Below are 24,391 nucleotides of genomic sequence, written 5' to 3' on the forward strand. Positions count from 1 at the left end.
GTGCCTTCAAGCCCCGCCAGGACTGGAGCATCTGGAAGCAATCCTAACCGCTCTGGATTTTCCATAATTCCCAGAGTCAGTTCTCAGAAATCATTCCATGTGAATTATAAAAACCCCAAAGGCAACAGTGCTCCTAGTATTAATTCTAAGTAATGATTACCCTACTGATGAGGAAGGTTTTTATCTTCTAGACTAGTGGCTCTTAAAACTTTTTGAGAGCCCCCAAAGAGCTCTTGTTTATATTTCATGATATTTACTGTGTTTAGAACGTAAAACACAAATTTTAAATATTTATCAACTCATTTAAAAATAAACCTGTAACAAGTGGACATGAATTATTTCTATGACAAAAACCCTTATATTTTCCAAAGCAAAAAAAATTAGAAGAGTAAAAATGTTTTACACTTAAAAAAAAAAAACTCTTTAATAATAACCTTTCCAGATAATTGTGGATATTCTCCTTTGATACTGTACCCAAACTTGGCCACCGGTATTTCCTTAAACATGAGTTGCAACGTGGAATCTGAAACTACCTTAATGAACTTTTCATACCTCGCAAACTCATGAGAGAATGAATGTGAAATAGCAAATGACGTGTTGTTTGAATAATGACCCGTGGCTTCATGAAGCCATGAAGCATGTATTATTATTTACATTTGACAGGTGAGGGAATTGAATCTAGGAGGTACCACTTACTAGGCTCTCTGTGGGAGAACTACTTGTGGTTTGGAATTGCCCATTATGGGTGAGATTTAATTTTAGGGATGGATTAATTGTGCAAATGATAAAGGTCTCCTGTTCAAATTACTGTGTGGTTTGTCTCCTGATTGGATCCTGTGGATATATGCAGTTTTTGTTTTTTTTTTTTAACACTGTATTTTATTTTTATCTATTCTAGACCTATTCTGGACTCTTCTGTGTAGTCATAAATCCTTACAAGAATCTTCCCATTTACTCTGAGAATATTATTGAAATGTACAGAGGGAAGAAACGTCACGAGATGCCTCCACACATCTATGCCATATCTGAATCTGCTTACAGATGCATGCTTCAAGGTAACTGGAAATGTTAGAATACTACTCAGAATTTCTTAAATGGAATGCGGTTTTTTTTAGAATGTCTCAATCTTTTCTACAGAGGGCTTTACTTTTTTTTTTTAAGATTAAAAAGAAAAGTGATAGGTGTTTATTGTAGAAAAATTATGAATTCTTAAGATTAGACTAGGCAATATGGCCATTTTCTTTTTTTTTTTTTTTTTTTTTTTTTTTTTTTTTTTTTTTGTGGTTCCTCCCAGACCGGGGCGCGAACCCGGTTCCCCTGCATCGGCAGGCGGACGCGCAACCATTGCGCCACCAGGGAAGCCCAATATGGCCATTTTCTATAGGCATCCGGTAAGTATGCTTGGTGCTTCATAAATACTTCATGTTAATTTTTCTCTTAAGAAGCATCTAGTTTTTATATATATTTGATCTCTCCACCACAAGCCAGTGTAATCAAAGCTCTACGGCATTAGTTTTTAAAACCAGCAGGAAGAATAATAGAAAAGGTGGATGCATCTTTGGGGAAAGAAAGGTTATAAAATATTTTTTATTTAAATGCATGAAAAAGGACACAGCAGAAGTTAAACAACATGTGTGGAGCTGGTGGATTTTGATTGTTTTCTTTTTGGGTTTTGAATGAAATATAAGTTTGAAGAGTCCTTAATTGGAATTATGGCTTCAGACACAATGATTTATGGAGGAATTTTTTTTGAAAACTAGAACGGAGCAGTTTTGAATGCATTTAACATTATTGTGTAACAAGACTGCATTTATTTTTATTCCTTTTAAATTTTAATTTTCTTGGGGTCTAGTTTGATTTACAATGTTGTGTTAATTTCTGGTGTACAACAAAGTGATTCAGTTATACATATACATGTTCTTTTTCTTTTTTCTTTCTCTTTTAATTTTTATTTTGGTCACTCCACGTGGTTTGTGGAATCTCAGTTCCCTGACCAGGGATTGAACCTGGGCCCCAGCAGTGACCCCAGTGGCCCCTAACTACTAGACCGCCAGGGAACTCCCTTATGTATTCTTTTTCCTATTCTTTTCCATTATGGTTTATCATAGGATACTGAATATAGTTCTCTGTGTTATACAGTAGGACCTGTCAACAAGACTGCATTTAAACGTGGGACTTCCTAGCACTATGTGAAATCTTCTATAGTAACTCTCCCTCTCTCTCCTTTTATTTTTGAAAAAACGAATTCTGTAAAGTAAAATAAAATCTACGAGGTCTTCAGGAAGCAGCGTATGCAGCATCCACCTGTCAACAAATCTCAGGTCCTGGAAAGGCTGCCTGGGTGCTGGGTCTAAAGGATAGTGTGAGGGAGTTAATACCCATTTCCTACTCAGGTATCATTTGGAGGCTTCTTACATACCAGGTCCTCGGAGGCAAACAGGAAGTGCTTTAGGACTAGAATAGTGGCATAGATAGGTAAGAAGAGGTTCAGAGTCCAAAATGAGCTTAGGCTTTAAAAAGATTCAATTTAATAACCCTTTCTTAGGTTCAGAGCCAAGAATGTTAAGAAATGGCCGTGACTGTGATAAATTGCAGTCAGGTGATAGAGAAGGAAAATCATCAGCTTTTTGTTTTGTGTCTCATTCTGTGTCTCCATTAAGAAGAATGATCTTTACACGCAGAAAAGTATGTGTATGAATGAGCAAACTGCCTTATATGGGAGAAGAAATTGACCAAAGTACACTCCTCCTCTCGTTGAATCCGTATTTTCTCTTCTAAACAAATACATTCTCACAACTGAGATTACCGAACCCCTGTTCTTTGAAGTATTGTGTAGAACAGGAGTTTCCAGAAGGCTGGGATGGTCTCACATTATATAATTCTAATTTTTAAAAAAGAGGAAGAAGCTCCCCTTTATATTAAGCTCAAGAGCTCCCACTCTTGAGCTTACTATACCTGCCAGGAAAGATTCTAGAATCTACTGTTAATAGTCTAGAAACAGCATGAAAATATTCCTCACATTATTTTACACTGAGTAGGAAGGGAAATATAGTAGACAGTGTTAGCAGAGAATTAGGACTTCTCCATGGTGTTCCATGGTCCCTGTGATCTCCTCGTGGTTGGATGCTGCAAAGTTGTGCCTGAGATGCTGATTAATTATAGAGGTTGGCCAGGCGTCAGGGTGTGCACCAAGGGGTTTGTGCCCTTTGCAACATTCTAATCAATATACTTGAAGACGTAGGATGCATGCCTGTAAAATTTGTAGATGACATGAAACTGGGAGGAAAAAGAAATGCATTTGATGAAAAGAAACAGAGTTTTTTAAAGCTCTTGACAGGTTGAATGGTGAATTGACTCTAGTTAAGAGGGATAGATGTTAATGCCCCACTACTGGGTTTCCAAACCAACTATATGAATACAGAGTGAGGAAGATGTGGCTTACCAGTATATGGTATTATTAGTATCATCACTAATGCTAGAATGAACCTGTATTGAATATTATTATGTGCCAGGCACTGGGCTAAATGCCTTATGTGGTTTTTTTTTGTTTTGTTTTGTTTTGTTTTTTTGCGGTACGCGGGCCTCTCCCGTTGCGGAGCACAGGCTCCGGACGCGCAGGCTCAGCGGCCACGGCTCACGGGCCCAGCCGCTGCGCGGCACGTGGGATCCTCCCGGACCGGGGCACGAACCCGCGTCCCCCGCATCGGCAGGCGGACTCTCAACCGCTGCGCCACCAGGGAAGCCCTATGTGTATTATTGAATCCACAACAATCCTGTAAAGTTAATAGAATTACTGTCCCTATCTTGCTGAGGCACAAAAAGTTAAATAACTTGACCAAGAAAATGTAAATAGTAAGAGGTATGAACGAGGGTTCAAAACCAAGACAACGTGACACATTCTTATCCACAATCATAAACTGCCACGTGAAAGTTAAAAGAATTAGTTGATAGATGTGATTACATAATAATTTAAAACAGACAGTAAAAACCAAAAAAAAACCCACTCTAACCTCCACTGTATTTTGTTCTGTAAGTAGGGGGCTACCTGCTGATACAGGATACAACACAGTGGGGCGGGACGTGTGCTAGAGCAGTCGGGCAGCAGCCAACAACATGCAACTGCTCAAGAAGCTCAGACCAGCCACCCGTGCTCATGCATCTAGGTTTTCAATTACAAACAGGAGCAAATAGCTCAACGTCAGTGGGCCTACGAAGAGGACCTGTAGCTTGACAGGGGACCATGTGGAGGATTCAGAGCAGATGGTCCTACTGAACAGAGTTTGTTTTTTTTAACACAAAAAGCAGACGAGAGCTTAACTTTTTTTTCTTAACTTTAGATTCTAGGGGATATTGCATCCACAACACGCAGAGGGACTTCCCTGGTGGTCCAGTGGTTAAGACTCCGTGCTCCCAGCGCAGGGGGCGTAGGTTCGATCCCTGGTTAGGGAATGAAGCTCACAACATGCCGCATGGCGCGGCCCCCCAAAAAAACAACCAGTGGGACTTAAAAAAAAAAATGCAGAGTGTGCCTGGCACGTAGTAGTTGTTCAAGAAATATTCATTGACTGCATGCATGAAAGTAGAGTTCTTGGACACAAACTTGCTTGCAAAAATCACCAACTCTGAAAGCATGGGATAGCAGAATTGACATAATTGGACTAAAGCAATGACTTAGAAGACCGACTCAAGGAGTTCTTCCAGAATACACAACAAAAAGAAACTGATGGAAATTATGGCAGAAAGAGTAGGAAACACGGTATATGCTCTACGTATCTGTAGACATGGTACAGACTCTCAGGGGCCACGAGAGAAGTGAGAGTTTTGAAAAAGTTCACCAGAGCTGAAGAAGGACTTGAGTCTTGAAACTGAGAGGGTTCACTAAGTGCCAGGCAGGAATCTTGAAAGGAGACACTTGCCTGGTCTAACACAGCATGGTGTGGATAGGGCAACATCAGGTGATCTCGGTGGAGAGGGCGTCAGTGGGCTCATACTTCTCATTTGCAGTCCTGCGTGTTAGAAACCGAACGCAGCACACTGAGACCTGTGCCCGGTAGGTAATCATGCGAGGGGACCTCAGGCTATTAACATTCCAGGCTCCCCCGGCACCCTGCGTGCTCCTCCTCTGCCCCTCCCCGTGGCCGTCCACCCCAGCCAGCTTCCACTCAGTAGCAGCCAACACTGCCAGCCACCTTCTGTTGACCTAGACAGATGTAAAGGCACATTTTGCTGTTAACAGTAGTTGCAGGGGCCCCCATGCATATCTAAGACCTGAGATTCTACCTTCTTCCTGGAGTCTTAGAATGAAATCCACGTCTCCTTGTTCTTTTCTTTCCCGGTCACATCTTCGTCTCCGTAATGCTCCCTTTTCATTTCTGCCTTAGGTAACTCCCACTCTGTGATGTGCAAACTTCCCTATGTGTTCAATGTCTTCGTCAAGTGTTTTCTTTTTCTCTGGGCTTTAGGCTTTCCCCCGAGTATGGGCCCTCCCACTCCGATCCTGTGCGCTGGGAGATGGGGTCAGTGTCCTTGCTCGCAGTGCATCTGCTGGACTATTAACAGTCTTTACCCCTTGAAAACACTGCCCCTCATGGCTTGTAGCAGCTTTCTTCTGGGCTCCCCTCCTCCCTCCTCCTCCCCTGCCTCCTTAGCGGGTCTGGCCCCCAACACGTCGTCGTTGCCTCCCTGCCTCAAGCCCTGCCATAACCCTGTGTTACTTCCTAGTTTTTCGTGAACAGCCAGCCCCCGGTCTCTTAATCTTCTCTTAATCTTCTTCTCTTCTGACTTACGCTGCTGACACCCTAGACTGTGCCACCTTCTGAAGGGATCTTATTTTTCAAATATTTCAGAAATTCTGTTGCAGAATCCTTCCGTCCTGGCAGTTCAGTCAGCAAGCCTCCCGACCGTGTTCTTTGACTCCATTTAGATCTTGGGTCCGAACGCTGTTCTCCTTTTCCCCTGTGGATTATCAGTACTGCCTTGACTTTCTTCCTTGTGTGGTTTAGATTTCATAGTCTGTCATTTCGGCGTCTTCTCTCAGTGTCCTACGCCCCCTGTCCCTTTGTTCTTTTGTTATACTTATTTGGCAAAATTCTCACCCTAGGTCAGTCGAGATATTTGTCTTTTTGTAAGGCTCTTACTTGGGTTGCGGATGCCTCCGGAGTCTTCTGTTCATACAGCTGCACAGGTCACTACTCCTGTTAATTTCGTGACCACGAGCCCAGATTCCACGCAGAACACTGCTTGCGAATCCTTCCCTGATTGTCTATTAAGATTATAACCTCACTCTCCCTAATGATTGTCTCAAGCCCCCGCCCACTTCAGCTCCCTAGGTCCCTGTGTCCCCTTCTCCTCCCCAGCTGGTGGCGTCTTTCCCTGATCCATGGAGAAATTAGAAGCCACCAGAGAGGAGCCGCCGCAGCTTCCTGAGCCAGATTGACAAACCGTCCTGTCCGGCGCCCGCTCCTGTGAAGGCAGTCTTCCCCGCTCCTTCACCTCCGACACCCATCCCATCTCTCCTAGGAATCTGTCTCAGGAAGCTCACAGCGTTGACTGTCTTCTGCTTCCCTCTTTAGAGGCTCCTAATGTTAGCATTAAATGTGCTGAAGTTTTCCCCACTACTTTAAGAAAGAAAATTCTCCCTTCCATCCTCTCCTTCCCTTCACAGCCAGGTTTCTTGAAAGCACCTGCCGGTTGGTGGGTAGATATGGTTGGTGGTAGGAACTTGTGAAAACGCTCCTGTTTTCTCAGGGAAAGGTGAAGCGGGGTCCCAGCTGAGGGTGAGGAGGAGGGGGCAGAGATGGGAGATTTAAGAGAGGAACAGTGTGACATAATTCTCTAGAAGACTCAGATAATGCTTACATTTATACCGTTGATATTGTGTCACATATTTAAAACAACAGCTATTGGAAATACAGGGGAAATGTGACCCACAATTATAGAGGGAGCTTTAATGTGTTTCTCTCAGAATTTGAGATAAGTAGGGAAAAGAAAGCATATAAAGAATGCGATCAACACAATTTAGCAAGATTGAATTGGAAAATGTATATACAGTACTACTGCCCATCAAGCAGAAAGAACATTTACAACCTTGGCTTGTAATTTTGATGCTAAGTCACCACTAAAAATCTCAGATCAGTCCACATTCTCTGACCACAGTGCAGTAAGACGAGGTATTAACAGATTTCCACCTGGGTCTGTTTTGTGGGGGTGTCGTTTAATGTGTTCTTCTTACTGTTTTTGCTGTTAGCCATTCATCTATATGGCTCTTTTGGTAAAAGGAGAAATCAAAACTGCTATTACAGATTCTTTAGCAGTTAACCACAACAAAATATCACATGTAAACAATTGACGGCTTAAGGCAAAAACTGCTTTAAGAAAGAATTCATAGCTATAAATATTTTTATTAGTAAACAAAAATTTATATACAAGCCTTTTTACTCACAAGGTAGATAAAAGACAACTTTATGATAATTTATTAAGCTATATTGTCTCATGAGCTTTTCTGTGTGTCATTTCACACACACAAAAGAAGTTCTTTAAAAGTACAGCCTGGGCTTCCCTGGTGGCGCAGTGGTTGAGAATCCGCCTGCCGATGCAGGGGACGCGGGCTCGTGCCCCGGTCCGGGAGGATCCCACGTGCCGCGGAGCGGCTGGGCCCGTGAGCCACGGCCGCCGCGCCTGCGCGTCCGGAGCCTGTGCTCCTCAACGGGAGAGGCCACAGCAGCGAGAGGCCCGCGTACCGCAAAAAAAAAAAAAAAAAAAAAAAGTACAGCCTGGATGTTAACTTAAGACTTCCTGTGGTGATCATTTTACAGTATATACAAATATTGAATCATTGTGTTGTACACCTGGAACCAGTATAACGTTACGTCAGTTATACCTCAATTTTTTAAAAAGTACAACATGGAATGAACCTAAACAAGAGGAAAAACGTAAAATTGTTAAGTAAAACTTGAACCGGTTCCACAAAAAGACCGTAAAATAGACAAACATTTGGCAAGTGTGACTAAGAGAGAACCACCAGAAAGAATAAAGGTTTTATAACACTATAAACAGAGACAAAATTGACTCAGAATAAGGTGGAAAACTTAGAACAGTGCAAGTGGGAGAAATGGTAAAGATTGTCAGAGGTTTTACCTTTATGTCTAAAAGACACAAGGCCCAGATAATTTTAGTGGTGGAGTCTATCACATCTCAAGGACTAGATAATTCCTGTGTTATCTAAATGGTTTTAGACCGTTAAACAATGTAGAATAGTCTGGATAACATCAAGATCAGAAATTGTCAAAGAACTTTGAATGCTTAAATTACTTTTTACTTTTTGTTAAAAAGTAATACGTGAAGATAGTTGAAACAAGCAAACACACCGTACAGCAAGGCTTACATTATTGAAAAAGAAACGAGATACCTGTCCTACCCCTGCCCATTCTGGATTTCCTCTTTAGAGGAAATCATATTTTAATCTGTTTCTTCTTGTATATGTATATATTTCTAAGTAACAGGCTTGTGATATTCTTTCTTTTCTTTTTTTTTTTTTTAACTTCCAGTGTTTTCTATAGACTTCCTATTATGAAAGAAGAGTTTTTAACTGCCTGCCCCCATCTTCCTGACAGGAGTCAAATCAACATTTTTTTGGCCATTTTCGTATTCAACATTTAAACTATTTCTCCTATGATCACATTTCCTTTCTTAACACAATTTGCTGTTTTCCCTGGGGTTAGTAATTTTCCTATTTTGGGGGAACAGAGTAGTTCTGCAATTACTACATTGATTTGACAGAACTACAAGTCTTCTTTCAATAGGTAGACATGTGTCACGTAATTGATCAGTGTCTTTCCTCCCTTGGAGACATACCTCCGGGGACCCTTTATCCTCCAGTCTGTACTTAGTGGTCTTCAGACTTGCCTTCACCTGCACTCTGGAAATTCCTTGCTTCTTTCTGTGGACTGCTGGATCAAAGGGTATGTGTGTTTTAAGGGTATGTGTGTTTTTTGTGCGTGTGGGTTTTATTTTTGGCCTCGCCTTGGGGCATGCGGGAGCTTAGTTCCCCTACCAGGGATCAAACCCGTGCCCCCTGCAGTGGAAGCACAGAGTCCTAACCACTGGACCAGCGGGAAATTCCTCCTTGCTTCTTTCCGTGGTTGTATTTCGTAATTTATGGATCCCATATGCTGTTATTTTGGATGGAGAATAACCTCCAGTAGCTTCCTGAGAAACACTGGAAATAACCAACTGTTTTACGAATAAGTAATTACTTAAAAGGATGGCTCATTTATACAGTGGAATCGCGAGCAGCAGTCTTGAAATGATGTCTGACACACGAAGGGATGTCCTAGTATAGTAAGCACATATACTACCCCTCTCTCGTTTTAAGAATAAGTCTTTTAAGACTAGGACTGATATACATCAAAATGTGATGAACCTTTAAAACGTAGGTTAAAGGATTCTTTTTGAAAAATGTTGAAACTGGATACAAGTTTCTTACCTTAGGAGAAAGAAAAGCAAGGGAAACAAACCATCGTTTTAAAGAAACATCAAGGAAGGCTTCAAAAGGTCAGAAAACAGGTAACACCAAATACAGCGGTAAATATAAATACTTTTAACCCCCTATAAATAACAGAACCTAATATAATCATATGCCCCTTACAAGAGAGACATCTCAAAGTAGACAAATACTAGCAGTGCAATGATGGGCATTTCCTCGGCCAAATGGGTACAAAAAGGGAGCATCAGCTAAAGTCATCTCAAGTCTAAAGTAGACGTCACAGCAGAAACAGGGACAAAGGGCATTATTTTATGCCAGGAAAAGGAATGTTTTATAATGAATTACAGTTGCCTTGAATTTATGTACTGAATCTTAGAATGTGGGAATACAGGCAGTGGGAGACAGTAACACTCCTTACCCTGAGAAGCTGTCAAATGTAGGAAAACCCTTCTAGTGATTGTGTTAGAGAACTGTTATCTCATTGAAGATACAGGAAAATAAATAAAGACAATATCATATTGATAAGTGCTATAAAGAAAACTAAGAGGGTACAGGCATCAGAGTGAAAGGGTTAGTGAGGGGATGAAACAGTGATTTCACTGGGTGATAAGTTTAAAGATGTACTTATTCTTTAGCCAAAAATATATATGGTGGCAGTAAACAAAAATAGGCAGAACCTGAATAAGAAATCGCAGAACTTTTTAAAAGTCTTAAATGTAGAGGCACAGCATGTTGCTGGATGGGAAAACTAAATATATACAATTTTAGTAAGGTGTCATTTGCATACAGTAATATTCAGCCTTTTTAGTGCATAGTTTTTTGACTTTGGACAAATGCATATAGTTGTGTAACTACAATCAAGATAGAGAACAGTTCTATCTTCCTCCCAAATTTCTACACTCTCCTTACAGTAATTCCCTCCCCTCTAGTCCATGGCAACCACTGACTTTTTTTCCCTTTGTCACTGTAGTTTTGCCTTTTCCAGAGCACCATGTAATCATACACAGGTTAGCCTTTTGAGGGTGGCTTCTTTCACTAACATAGTACATTTGAGCGTCATCCACCAATACTTCACTCCTTTTTAGTTCTGAGTAGTATTCCATTGGATGCATGTTCCACAGTTTATTTATTCACTTACCATTCGAAGGGCATTTAGATAGTTTCCAGTTCTTGGCAGTTAAGACACTAGAAACATTTGTATACAGGTTTTTTGAGTTTTAATTTCATTTGGCTCAATACCTAGGAGTAGGATTGCTCTGTCACATAGTAGGTGTATGTTGAACTTTATAAGAAATTACCAAACTTTTTCCAAATGGCTGTGCCATTTTTCAACCTTACTAGCAATGGATGAGAGTTCCAGTTCTGCATCCTGTCAGCACTTGGTATTGTCAGTTTTTTATTAAACTGTGGTCTCTCTGATAAAGTGTGTAGTGATATTTCATTGTGGTCTTAAATTGCATTTCCCTAGTGACTAATGATATTAAGCATCTTTTGATGTGCTTATGCCACCTGTATGTCTTCTTCGGTGAAGTGTCCAAATCTTTTGACCATTAAAAAAAATCGGGTGGTTTGTTTTCTTATTACTCATTTTTGAGAATTCTTTGTCCTTTTTAGTTACAAGTCCTTTATTGGGTAAGTGATTTGCAATTTTTTCCCACTCAATCTGTGATCCATCTTGAGTTAATTTTCATGTATGGTGCAAGGTATGGATTGAAGATCATCGTTTTGCATGTGGATATCCAGTTGATCTTGGCACCATTTGTTGAGAAGACAATTTTTTTCTCCAGTGAATTGCCTTTGTGAGGATTCTCAATTCCTTTGATCTGTATGTCTGTCCTTTTGCAGGTATAATACTGTCTTGGTTACAATAGCCATATAGTAAATCTTGAAATCAAATAGTGTATTTTCCACCATCATTCTTTAAAAATTATTTTCTCTAGTCTAGTTGCTTTGTCTTTCAATATAAATTATAGAAATCAGCTTGTCATTTTCTAAAAAAGGTCCCACTCTTCACATTTTGATTGGATTGCATTGACTCTATAGAACAATTAGAGCAGAATTGACAATAGTTTTGAGTCTTCCAATCCATGAACATGGTTTATCTCTCTATTTATGTAGATCTTTAATTTATTTCATCAGTATTTTATAGTCTTTAGTATATAGATCTTGCACATACTTTGTTAGATTTATATCTAAGTATAACATATCCCCTAGTATAACTAAGCATTTCCTGTTTTTAGTAGTGTTAAATGGAACTTTAAAATTTTTAATTTCCAATTGTTCACTATTAATATATAGAAATGTTATTTTTAAAATATATATTGACATATTTTGCAACCTTGCAAGAGTCACTTAATCTGAAAGGTTTTTTGGTGGATTCTTTGGGATTATCTCTATAGACAATTATGTCCTCTACAAATAGAGACATTGTTATTTCCTCCTTTTCAAATCTCTGCTTTTAATTATTTTTCTTCTTTGTGATGTTGAATAGGTGTGAGAACAGACATCCTTGTCTTATTCCTGGTCTCAGGGGGACAGCATTCAGTTTTCACCATTAAGGATGATGTTAACTGTCTGTAGGTGTTTTGTAGATGCCCTTTATCAAGTTGTTGAAGTTCCCTTGTATTCCTAGTTTGCTGAGTTTTTTGTTTTTGTTTTTACTCATGAATGGATGTTGTTTTATTGTATGTCTTTTCTACGTCTGTTTAGGTTATTGTTTCTTCTTGAGTGAACTTTAGTAGTTTATGTCTTTTAAAGAAATTATCCCATTCATCCTAGTTGTCAAATTTTTTGGCAGAAAGTGGTTCCTAATATTTCCTTATTGTCCTTTCAGTATTTCTGGGATCTATAGTGGTTTTCCCTTTCTTATTCCGGATATTGGTAATTTGTGTCTTATACCTGATCATTTTGTCTAGAGATTTATCAATTTCATCGATCTCAAAGGACCAGCATTTGGTCACTTGTTTTTTGTTTTCCTGTTTCCCATTTCATTGATTTCTGTTCCTTATCATTTTTTCTTCTACTTATTTTGCATTTAATTTGTGCTTTTCTAGTTTTTTAAGGTAGGACCTGAGGTGACTGATTTGAAACCTTTTTCACTGTTGAAAATATGATTTAATTCAACATGGATTTATTGAGTACCTCCGTATGTGTTTTTTGAAAGGTGCTTTGGAAAATAACTGAGCTATCAAATGAGTCTCTACTCTTTAGAAGGCTAGTTGCATTTTTGAACATGAAGTTATTTCCCATAAATGTCACTATAAGGCTGTGTCTGGTTATATTTATAGGTTTTTAGAGTATAAAGTTCATTGTAAACTATGAAGTGGAGTTCTATAGACGTTGCTCAGACCAGGAGAATTTGGGGTGTGAGGGTTCATGTTTAGAGTGAATAATATGCAAAAACTTGGTAAAATCCTAGTTTTATAGGTGAAGAACCCGAGACCAGCAAGGAATCAATGCCTCATTTATAGATCTGTGGGCAGTTTGTGGTGGGGCTGGAACTAGGACAGAAGATTCCAGTTCCCGGTGCCTTGCCAGTGCCCGGCCTGGCTCCTTGTACTGGGTTCTCTCAGTGGACGGATGGCTGACTGTTAATTCTGGGAATAAAGAAGCAAGACAGTCTGTGATCTCAGGCAGCACATGCTGGTGGGGCAGGCAGTTGGCAGTATCGTTTGTCTAACTCCAGAATGCTGTGGTCAAAAGAAGGAAACAGGGAGGAGCCTGAGGAAGAGGATCTGGGGAGGCTTCTCAGAGGAGATACAGCTGAGCTGAGCACGAAGGGCAGGTGGAGGTAATCCAAGTGGTCATGGATCCGGGAAGGACATGCCAAAGAAAGGAGATGGCACGTCCCTGGGAAGGTGAACCAGTAAAGGGGCAGACATCAACTATGCTGCCCATGGCAGCCAGAAAGAAGGAGAAAACAGTGGTTAGGAGCTATTATTAGGAATTAAATTAGACTCAAGGGGCCGGGCAGTAATATGCTCTTGCTATAACTCAGTTTATACACAGAGTATGTGAATGGATTTGTTTCTTTTAATAATATTATATGAAAAGAGTATGACGTAGTGGAGGAACTCTTCATTTCTCTTTGATGGAGGTTATCTATTCCTGAACTACTGTGAGACCTTCATTGGGCACGTGATGGCTTTTCTGATGGAAAAGCAAGCACAGCCTAGGGAGCGACGGAAATGCTACCTGGGCCAGGCCCTCGTGACCGCAGTTCCTTTTGAGGCAGTGACAGTCTTGGTCGGGAGTGTTGAGGACACAGGCACTGGAGGCAGACAGGCCTGGGTTCTCACCTGCATCCTTGTCCTGCCAGTAGCTATGTGACTGGAGGATTGACTTCCTCAAAGAACATTCTCGTCTGTAAAGTAGAGATAATGATGCTCATAAGTGATTGGAAGTCATACATCCTACACAGGTGGTTTTGTCCTTGGACTACACGTGGGTTTGCATTTCACCTTTTCAGGTGAAAAATTGAGCTGAGTATGAATACTTAAATCATTCATCACTTTAAAATCATGTTAGATTTTTTTCATCATACGTCCTTTCGTTATTTTTGGTGTATCTAACGTTCTGACTTGAGACAGTGGTTAAACCTCATGTTTATCCTCCTTCAATCTTCTTTTCCACTCGGTGTTTGACACTTTTTGGGGTTTTTTCTCCTTTAAGGTCAAATTAATGATGATTCCTCTCTGGTGGTGGGTTTTCTCGAAAGGCAGTGGTTTCCAAACCTGGCCCTGCATCAGAATCACCTGGGGAACCTACTTAAAAAGGGGTTTTCAGTCCCTCCCCCTGAAGGTGGAGGTGGAGCTCTGCGGAGTTCGTTTTTATAAAACTTCCCAGTTGACTCTGATGGGCAGCCGGCCTGGAGAGTCCTGGTTGATCAGACGTGTACAGTCATCTGAGCCTGGATTGTTATCTACCCCAGAGAATCTGGCATTAGAATGATGAACTTGACTGGATTTAGGACTGTATAATACATAATAGGGTTGGGAAGAGTTAACTTGACCTGAGAGCAGCAGCGTATTTTAGAGGCTATCACTGCAACTTTATTATTATATCATATTTTTTAAAAAGCAGGCAAATGGTCACTTTCTTTTTTTGTTTGTTTGTTTTGTTTTGTTTTGTAGATCGTGAGGACCAGTCAATTCTTTGCACGTAAGTAAATGTTGAACATTCAGACTTCTTTTCGATTCTGTTGGAAAGTAAAAGCCATTATTTTTTTGTATGGGGGGAGGGGGAAGGGAGAGCAGTCACTTAAAGAGTTCGATGTAAACCTTGTAGTTGTTTTTTTAAGACTACAATATATAAGTTGCTTAAATTTGGTGTTACTCTTTGGTTGTCAAACTGGGCTTCTCACACATTTCATAACGTTAATCTGTGAAACTTACATCTTTAGTTTGTTTGTCCAAGTGTTGACCTCTTGGACATCTTGGGAATTTACCCGTACCACCCAGGAAGCATTATTATCACGCGCCTGTGTGCTGTGTGTGTGAAGTGCTGGAGAGTCAGGATTGAACAGAACCCATGGCAGGAAGTGGTCAGATTGGCACGTTAGGAAGGTCGTGCTGGCTACGGTGGGGAGATTGCACGGGGAAGCGTGAACACGCGAAGACCAGGTGGGAGGCTGTCGCGTTAGCTCCGTGAGGGATGCAAGTGACTTCAGGTGGAGAGGTGGTCGTGGAGCCAGAGGAAAGCGGGTGGATCTCGGGTGGAGGTTAGTTTAGGAGACAGGCCCAGCGGGACTCGGTGATTTACACGCCTGAGAAAGGGGAGCTCAGAGAGGCTGGCGTTGTGCCAGTCTCAGGATGTAGGGAGTTCGGTGGAGGAACAGGTTCGGCGTGGAAGGCAAGGAGTTTGGTGGAGGACACCGACTTTGAGGTGCCTGCGGCTCTCCGGAGCGGAGCTGTCACTGGGCCGTTGGCCCCGTGAACGTGGAGTCGGAGCTGTGCCCGGAATGCAGAGCCGGCGGCCTGGGTGACGGCAGCCACACGGTGAGTGAGGTCGCCTCAGAGTGTGGGATCCCCGGGAGGGGCGACCTTCAAGGGTGGGGGAAGAGGGTGAGACGCCGCGGAGACGCTCAAACCGTGGGCCACAGAATGGGTCAGCATGTCAGACGCCCTTGAGATTGAGTGAAATATACAGAACCACGGGCGTGGGATTTAGCGCTAGAGCAGGAGGCTGGCGGTGGTCGACTGAGGTGCACTGGGGGGTGGGGAGGGAGGTCGAAGCCTGATGGCAGTTGAGGAATGACGGGGGCGGTGTGTGTGTGTGTGTGTGTGTGCGCGCGCGCGCGAAAAAGTTTAAAAAATAATCAAAAAGCCAAGTGTAGACCTGCTACTTCCACAGGGCTTGAGAAAGTGAAAATTGCAGCAGTGGATTAGTGGTGAGAAATCGACTTTTGTTGTTTTTGATGGTGTGTTTAATGTGGAAGAGGTTAAATGCTGTAGAGGGAGATGGGGGGGTGGGCAGGGCAGAGAGAACTGAGGGGAGCGGAGGGCATGGGGTGGGTGTCGGGCCGGGACCTGGGGGCACGCGAGGCCTCTAGAGTGACAGGGAGGCTGGGAATTGAGAAAGTTCCCATCTCGTGGCTTCTCCTTCCCGTAAAGAGAAACTTTGGTGTTAATAAGATGGAGGAGGGGAGAAGCAGAAATAGCTGACACTACTCTCCCTGTTGTGTAAATTTTCTTCCAGCATTGTTTAGCCTCTGAGTTATACGAATCAATATACGTTTATTTATTTTTTAAATAAATTTATTTATTTTATTTATTTTTGGCTGCGTTGGGTCTTCGTTGCTGCTCATGGGCTTTCTCTGGTTGCGGCGAGCGGGGGCTGCTCTTCGTTGCGGTGTGCGGGCTTCTCGTTGCGGTGGCTTCTCTTGTTGCAGAGCACGGGCTCCAGGCACGTGGGCTTCAGTAGTTGTGGCACGCGGGCTCAGTAGTTGTGGCTTGCGGGCTCTAGATTGCAGGCTCAGTGGTTGTGGCGCAGGGCTTTAGTTGCTCCACAGCATGTAGGCTCTTCCTAGACCAGGGCACAAACCCGTGTCCCCCTGCATTGACAGGTGGATTCTTAACCACTGCCACCAGGGAAGCCCCTGAACTAGCTTTTCTTAAACCATAAACTACCCTGACACTTAATGACTTAAAGCAGTTTTCCCAGCAGTTGGGTTGGACTCAGCTGGGCCTTTCTGCTGAGCGGGGCCAGGCTGAGCTGTCTCACCTGGGACGGGGGGGTGGGGAAGGGAGGAGTTGCTGGCTGGCTGGCCGGGGTGCCCTGGTTGTAGGTCCTTTAATTCCCCAGCAGGCCAGCCCTGGTTTTAACATGGTGACGGGTGCCAAGAGCAGCAGGAGAGCGAGCTCCAGTGCATAAGATTGTGCACGCTTGCTGCCGCCCCATTCCCAAGCCAGATGTGTGGCCAAGGCCAAGGTCAGTGTGGGAAACACTGGCCAAGGGGGTAGGTACAGCAGGATGTGAAACAGTTGGGGCCGTTGCCGTGGACCATCCCCCACAAGGGTGTTGGAATGGAACCAGATTCAATCCAACAAAAGCTGGGACAGTTTTTGTAAGTGGGTGCAGATGGGGGGTCACTGAAATGAGAGAACTGAGGACATTGGCCAGAGAAACTGTCACGATGGACCCTGCCTGGGATATGGGCAAACGAGGGGGGATAGATAGGGAGGAAGGAGTTGGGTCAGAGAACTAGAGGACAGGTCCTCCTGGGGACACCGGAGCAGAAGGGGCAGGAGGAGTAGGCAGTGTGGCCGCAGGTGACGCGATGGGGACACCTCGGTGTGGCCACAGGAGTGGGCAGCCGACGCAGAGGGGGAGCAGGGCGTCGTCGGGGCTGAAGGTATCAAGGAGCCAAGGGGCCTGGGTTGGGGTGTGTGTCACTGACGTGAGGAGAGGAGAGGCTTGACCACACACACACACACACACACACACACACACACGAGTGATAGTGTGAGGATGGTGGCCTCCAGGAAGCCCTTCAAAAAGCTAAACTATTTCACTTAGAGGAATGTCCTTTATTCTAAGACCCTTCCTTTTTTTTTTTTTGGAATAAAAAGTGCTTGCTTTCTTGAAACGGGAATGGAGGTTTTTGTTTGTTTTTAATGCTCTTACTAGACAGAATAAATCCAAGTGTCAGAACAACCGTTATGGCTGTATGTGACCTCAGAGGGGCGGGGCCGAGGGATAGAGGCTTTATAACAAGAGGGCCTGGGAGCGACGTGAGGGAGGGTGAGGAGGATGCCCTGACTTTCTTCCTGATCAGGTACGTGTGCAGGTGTGTGATGCGGAGCAAGGCCAGCGGAGGAGGGAGTGTTCGGTGAGGACACGGAGAACGTGGGTGACTTTGCACACTGTGGGACGGCGGGCCCAGAGAGCACAGAGGAGGAGAGGGGGGCGGGAGCAGGAAATAATGGGGTTTGGGATCAGGAGAAAGAAAACACAATATGAGAGCAGAGGAACGACCTTTGAGGCGGTGAACAAGGCTGGCAGGGCTGTGAGTCTGAAGGCTCCCCTGCAGAGCTCACCTCTGGGCCCTGGTGCATTGGGGAAGGGGCGCGGGGGACTTGGGCCTTTGGGAGGCAGCAGCCGTGGCTGCTGTCCTTACTGGCTTCTAGGGGATTTCTAGCTCAGGTGGGCAGCCATGCAGCCAGGTGAGTTTCTAGACCCTCCTCCTTGTCACAGTCCCTCAGGACTTCTTAAAGAATCAGTGAACCTTCCAGGCATAGGGGACAGCGGGTGAGAAATGGTGTCAGGCAATTCCAGGTAATTTGGTCTTACGTGGAGCACAGGGTGTGAAGTGGGGAATAAATGCCAGTTTAAACTCAACATGCCTAAAAATTAACCTTTATTCCTACACAGACGAGATGTGTCTCCCAATATCCTTCTTTCCGACATCAACGCTGTGTGTTTCCAGACTCAAGGTTTAAATCTTGCCCTGTGTCTGGGCTCCCCGCTCTCTTTCATATCCCTATTTCTGGTTGCCACCTCGTTTCATATTTCTCCTGTCTTGTCCTAGCCCTGCCCAGCACCTACTATCTGGCCCATCTTGGTGGATCCTGGCTGACTTCCTTGCCTTTTAGCCTCTTTCTCCCTCCACGGAGAGGAAATATGCCCGTCGGTACAGTCAGTTCCAGCCCACACGGATTTCCCCTCATCAGGCCCCCCCTTTTTTTTTTTTATAGACGGCAATTCATTACCTATTTAGGTCGTGTGGGTCTTGTTTTTTTTTGTTTGCGGTACGCGGGCCTCTCACTGTTGTGGCCTCTCCCGTTGCGGAGCACAGGCTCCGGACGCGCAGGCTCAGCGGCCATGGCTCACGGGCCCAGCCGGTGTCATTTGCATACAGTAATATTCAGCCTTTTTAGTGCATAGTTTTTTGACTTTGGACAAATGCATATAGTTGTGTAACTACAATCAAGATAGAGAACAGTTCTATCTTCCCCCCAAATTTCTACACTCTCCTTACAGTAATTCCCTCCCCTCTAGTCCATGGCAACCACTGATTTTTTTTCCCTTTGTCACTGTAGTTTTGCCTTTTCCAGAACACCATGTAATCATACACAGGTTAGCCTTTTGAGGGTGGCTTCTTTCACTAACATAGTACATTTGAGCGTCATCCACCAATACTTCACTCCTTTTTAGTTCTGAGTAGTATTCCATTGGATGCATGTTCCACAGTTTATTTATTCACTTACCATTCGAAGGGCATTTAGATAGTTTCCAGTTCTTGGCAGTTAAGACACTAGAAACATTTGTATACAGGTTTTTTGAGTTTTAATTTCATTTGGCTCAATACCTAGGAGTAGGATTGCTCTGTCACATAGTAGGTGTATGTTGAACTTTATAAGAAATTACCAAACTTTTTCCAAATGGCTGTGCCATTTTTCAACCTTACTAGCAATGGATGAGAGTTCCAGTTCTGCATCCTGTCAGCACTTGGTATTGTCAGTTTTTTATTAAACTGTGGTCTCTCTGATAAAGTGTGTAGTGATATTTCATTGTGGTCTTAAATTGCATTTCCCTAGTGACTAATGATATTAAGCATCTTTTGATGTGCTTATGCCACCTGTATGTCTTCTTCGGTGAAGTGTCCAAATCTTTTGACCATTAAAAAAAATCGGGTGGTTTGTTTTCTTATTACTCATTTTTGAGAATTCTTTGTCCTTTTTAGTTACAAGTCCTTTATTGGGTAAGTGATTTGCAATTTTTTCCCACTCAATCTGTGATCCATCTTGAGTTAATTTTCATGTATGGTGCAAGGTATGGATTGAAGATCATCGTTTTGCATGTGGATATCCAGTTGATCTTGGCACCATTTGTTGAGAAGACAATTTTTTTCTCCAGTGAATTGCCTTTGTGAGGATTCTCAATTCCTTTGATCTGTATGTCTGTCCTTTTGCAGGTATAATACTGTCTTGGTTACAATAGCCATATAGTAAATCTTGAAATCAAATAGTGTATTTTCCACCATCATTCTTTAAAAATTATTTTCTCTATTCTATTTGCTTTGTCTTTCAATATAAATTATAGAAATCAGCTTGTCATTTTCTAAAAAAGGTCCCACTCTTCACATTTTGATTGGATTGCATTGACTCTATAGAACAATTAGAGCAGAATTGACAATAGTTTTGAGTCTTCCAATCCATGAACATGGTTTATCTCTCTATTTATGTAGATCTTTAATTTATTTCATCAGTATTTTATAGTCTTTAGTATATAGATCTTGCACATACTTTGTTAGATTTATATCTAAGTATAACATATCCCCTAGTATAACTAAGCATTTCCTGTTTTTAGTAGTGTTAAATGGAACTTTAAAATTTTTAATTTCCAATTGTTCACTATTAATATATAGAAATGTTATTTTTAAAATATATATTGACATATTTTGCAACCTTGCAAGAGTCACTTAATCTGAAAGGTTTTTTGGTGGATTCTTTGGGATTATCTCTATAGACAATTATGTCCTCTACAAATAGAGACATTGTTATTTCCTCCTTTTCAAATCTCTGCTTTTAATTATTTTTCTTCTTTGTGATGTTGAATAGGTGTGAGAACAGACATCCTTGTCTTATTCCTGGTCTCAGGGGGACAGCATTCAGTTTTCACCATTAAGGATGATGTTAACTGTCTGTAGGTGTTTTGTAGATGCCCTTTATCAAGTTGTTGAAGTTCCCTTGTATTCCTAGTTTGCTGAGTTTTTTGTTTTTGTTTTTACTCATGAATGGATGTTGTTTTATTGTATGTCTTTTCTACGTCTGTTTAGGTTATTGTTTCTTCTTGAGTGAACTTTAGTAGTTTATGTCTTTTAAAGAAATTATCCCATTCATCCTAGTTGTCAAATTTTTTGGCAGAAAGTGGTTCCTAATATTTCCTTATTGTCCTTTCAGTATTTCTGGGATCTATAGTGGTTTTCCCTTTCTTATTCCGGATATTGGTAATTTGTGTCTTATACCTGATCATTTTGTCTAGAGATTTATCAATTTCATCGATCTCAAAGGACCAGCATTTGGTCACTTGTTTTTTGTTTTCCTGTTTCCCATTTCATTGATTTCTGTTCCTTATCATTTTTTCTTCTACTTATTTTGCATTTAATTTGTGCTTTTCTAGTTTTTTAAGGTAGGACCTGAGGTGACTGATTTGAAACCTTTTTCACTGTTGAAAATATGATTTAATTCAACATGGATTTATTGAGTACCTCCGTATGTGTTTTTTGAAAGGTGCTTTGGAAAATAACTGAGCTATCAAATGAGTCTCTACTCTTTAGAAGGCTAGTTGCATTTTTGAACATGAAGTTATTTCCCATAAATGTCACTATAAGGCTGTGTCTGGTTATATTTATAGGTTTTTAGAGTATAAAGTCCATTGTAAACTATGAAGTGGAGTTCTATAGACGTTGCTCAGACCAGGAGAATTTGGGGTGTGAGGGTTCATGTTTAGAGTGAATAATATGCAAAAACTTGGTAAAATCCTAGTTTTATAGGTGAAGAACCCGAGACCAGCAAGGAATCAATGCCTCATTTATAGATCTGTGGGCAGTTTGTGGTGGGGCTGGAACTAGGACAGAAGATTCCAGTTCCCGGTGCCTTGCCAGTGCCCGGCCTGGCTCCTTGTACTGGGTTCTCTCAGTGGAGGGATGGCTGACTGTTAATTCTGGGAATAAAGAAGCAAGACAGTCTGTGATCTCAGGCAGCACATGCTGGTGGGGCAGGCAGTTGGCAGTATCGTTTGTCTAACTCCAGAATGCTGTGGTCAAAAGAAGGAAACAGGGAGGAGCCTGAGGAAGAGGATCTGGGGAGGCTTCTCAGAGGAGATACAGCTGAGCTGAGCACGAAGGGCAGGTGGAGGTAATCCAAGTGGTCATGGATCCGGGAAGGACATGCCAAAGAAAGGAGATGGCACGTCCCTGGGAAGGTGAACCAGTAAAGGGGCAGACATCAACTATGCTGCCCATGGCAGCCAGAAAGAAGGAGAAAACAGTGGTTAGGAGCTATTATTAGGAATTAAATTAGACTCAAGGGGCCGGGCAGTAATATGCTCTTGCTATAACTCAGTTTATACACAGAGTATGTGAATGGATTTGTTTCTTTTAATAATATTATATGAAAAGAGTATGACGTAGTGGAGGAACTCTTCATTTCTCTTTGATGGAGGTTATCTATTCCTGAACTACTGTGAGACCTTCATTGGGCACGTGATGGCTTTTCTGATGGAAAAGCAAGCACAGCCTAGGGAGCGACGGAAATGCTACCTGGGCCAGGCCCTCGTGACCGCAGTTCCTTTTGAGGCAGTGACAGTCTTGGTCGGGAGTGTTGAGGACACAGGCACTGGAGGCAGACAGGCCTGGGTTCTCACCTGCATCCTTGTCCTGCCAGTAGCTATGTGACTGGAGGATTGACTTCCTCAAAGAACATTCTCGTCTGTAAAGTAGAGATAATGATGCTCATAAGTGATTGGAAGTCATACATCCTACACAGGTGGTTTTGTCCTTGGACTACACGTGGGTTTGCATTTCACCTTTTCAGGTGAAAAATTGAGCTGAGTATGAATACTTAAATCATTCATCACTTTAAAATCATGTTAGATTTTTTTCATCATACGTCCTTTCGTTATTTTTGGTGTATCTAACGTTCTGACTTGAGACAGTGGTTAAACCTCATGTTTATCCTCCTTCAATCTTCTTTTCCACTCGGTGTTTGACACTTTTTGGGGTTTTTTCTCCTTTAAGGTCAAATTAATGATGATTCCTCTCTGGTGGTGGGTTTTCTCGAAAGGCAGTGGTTTCCAAACCTGGCCCTGCATCAGAATCACCTGGGGAACCTACTTAAAAAGGGGTTTTCAGTCCCTCCCCCTGAAGGTGGAGGTGGAGCTCTGCGGAGTTCGTTTTTATAAAACTTCCCAGTTGACTCTGATGGGCAGCCGGCCTGGAGAGTCCTGGTTGATCAGACGTGTACAGTCATCTGAGCCTGGATTGTTATCTACCCCAGAGAATCTGGCATTAGAATGATGAACTTGACTGGATTTAGGACTGTATAATACATAATAGGGTTGGGAAGAGTTAACTTGACCTGAGAGCAGCAGCGTATTTTAGAGGCTATCACTGCAACTTTATTATTATATCATATTTTTTAAAAAGCAGGCAAATGGTCACTTTCTTTTTTTGTTTGTTTGTTTTGTTTTGTTTTGTAGATCGTGAGGACCAGTCAATTCTTTGCACGTAAGTAAATGTTGAACATTCAGACTTCTTTTCGATTCTGTTGGAAAGTAAAAGCCATTATTTTTTTGTATGGGGGGAGGGGGAAGGGAGAGCAGTCACTTAAAGAGTTCGATGTAAACCTTGTAGTTGTTTTTTTAAGACTACAATATATAAGTTGCTTAAATTTGGTGTTACTCTTTGGTTGTCAAACTGGGCTTCTCACACATTTCATAACGTTAATCTGTGAAACTTACATCTTTAGTTTGTTTGTCCAAGTGTTGACCTCTTGGACATCTTGGGAATTTACCCGTACCACCCAGGAAGCATTATTATCACGCGCCTGTGTGCTGTGTGTGTGAAGTGCTGGAGAGTCAGGATTGAACAGAACCCATGGCAGGAAGTGGTCAGATTGGCACGTTAGGAAGGTCGTGCTGGCTACGGTGGGGAGATTGCACGGGGAAGCGTGAACACGCGAAGACCAGGTGGGAGGCTGTCGCGTTAGCTCCGTGAGGGATGCAAGTGACTTCAGGTGGAGAGGTGGTCGTGGAGCCAGAGGAAAGCGGGTGGATCTCGGGTGGAGGTTAGTTTAGGAGACAGGCCCAGCGGGACTCGGTGATTTACACGCCTGAGAAAGGGGAGCTCAGAGAGGCTGGCGTTGTGCCAGTCTCAGGATGTAGGGAGTTCGGTGGAGGAACAGGTTCGGCGTGGAAGGCAAGGAGTTTGGTGGAGGACACCGACTTTGAGGTGCCTGCGGCTCTCCGGAGCGGAGCTGTCACTGGGCCGTTGGCCCCGTGAACGTGGAGTCGGAGCTGTGCCCGGAATGCAGAGCCGGCGGCCTGGGTGACGGCAGCCACACGGTGAGTGAGGTCGCCTCAGAGTGTGGGATCCCCGGGAGGGGCGACCTTCAAGGGTGGGGGAAGAGGGTGAGACGCCGCGGAGACGCTCAAACCGTGGGCCACAGAATGGGTCAGCATGTCAGACGCCCTTGAGATTGAGTGAAATATACAGAACCACGGGCGTGGGATTTAGCGCTAGAGCAGGAGGCTGGCGGTGGTCGACTGAGGTGCACTGGGGGGTGGGGAGGGAGGTCGAAGCCTGATGGCAGTTGAGGAATGACGGGGGCGGTGTGTGTGTGTGTGTGTGTGTGCGCGTGTGTGTGTGTGCGTGCGCGCGCGCGCGCGCGCGAGAGAGTTTGAAAA

The 24,391-nt window shown here is 43.0% G+C and overlaps 1 protein-coding gene across 1 annotated transcript in view; it reads left to right on the top strand.

The window, feature by feature from the left end:
* Window positions 1-899: 899 nt before the first annotated feature.
* MYH10 (myosin heavy chain 10) overlaps window positions 900-24,391 on the top strand; it is a 129,613-nt gene continuing 106,121 nt past the window's right edge. Inside the window, exons 1-2 of the mRNA XM_028500033.2 lie at window positions 900-1,055; window positions 14,617-14,644. Coding sequence (XP_028355834.1) covers window positions 974-1,055; window positions 14,617-14,644 — 110 coding nt within the window. The 5' untranslated portion in view covers window positions 900-973. The remainder of the gene's footprint in view (window positions 1,056-14,616; window positions 14,645-24,391) is intronic.

The sequence above is a fragment of the Physeter macrocephalus genome, chromosome 14 (genome assembly GCF_002837175.3).
Source record: "Physeter macrocephalus isolate SW-GA chromosome 14, ASM283717v5, whole genome shotgun sequence".
In the NCBI taxonomy this organism is placed as follows: Eukaryota; Metazoa; Chordata; class Mammalia; order Artiodactyla; family Physeteridae; genus Physeter; species Physeter macrocephalus.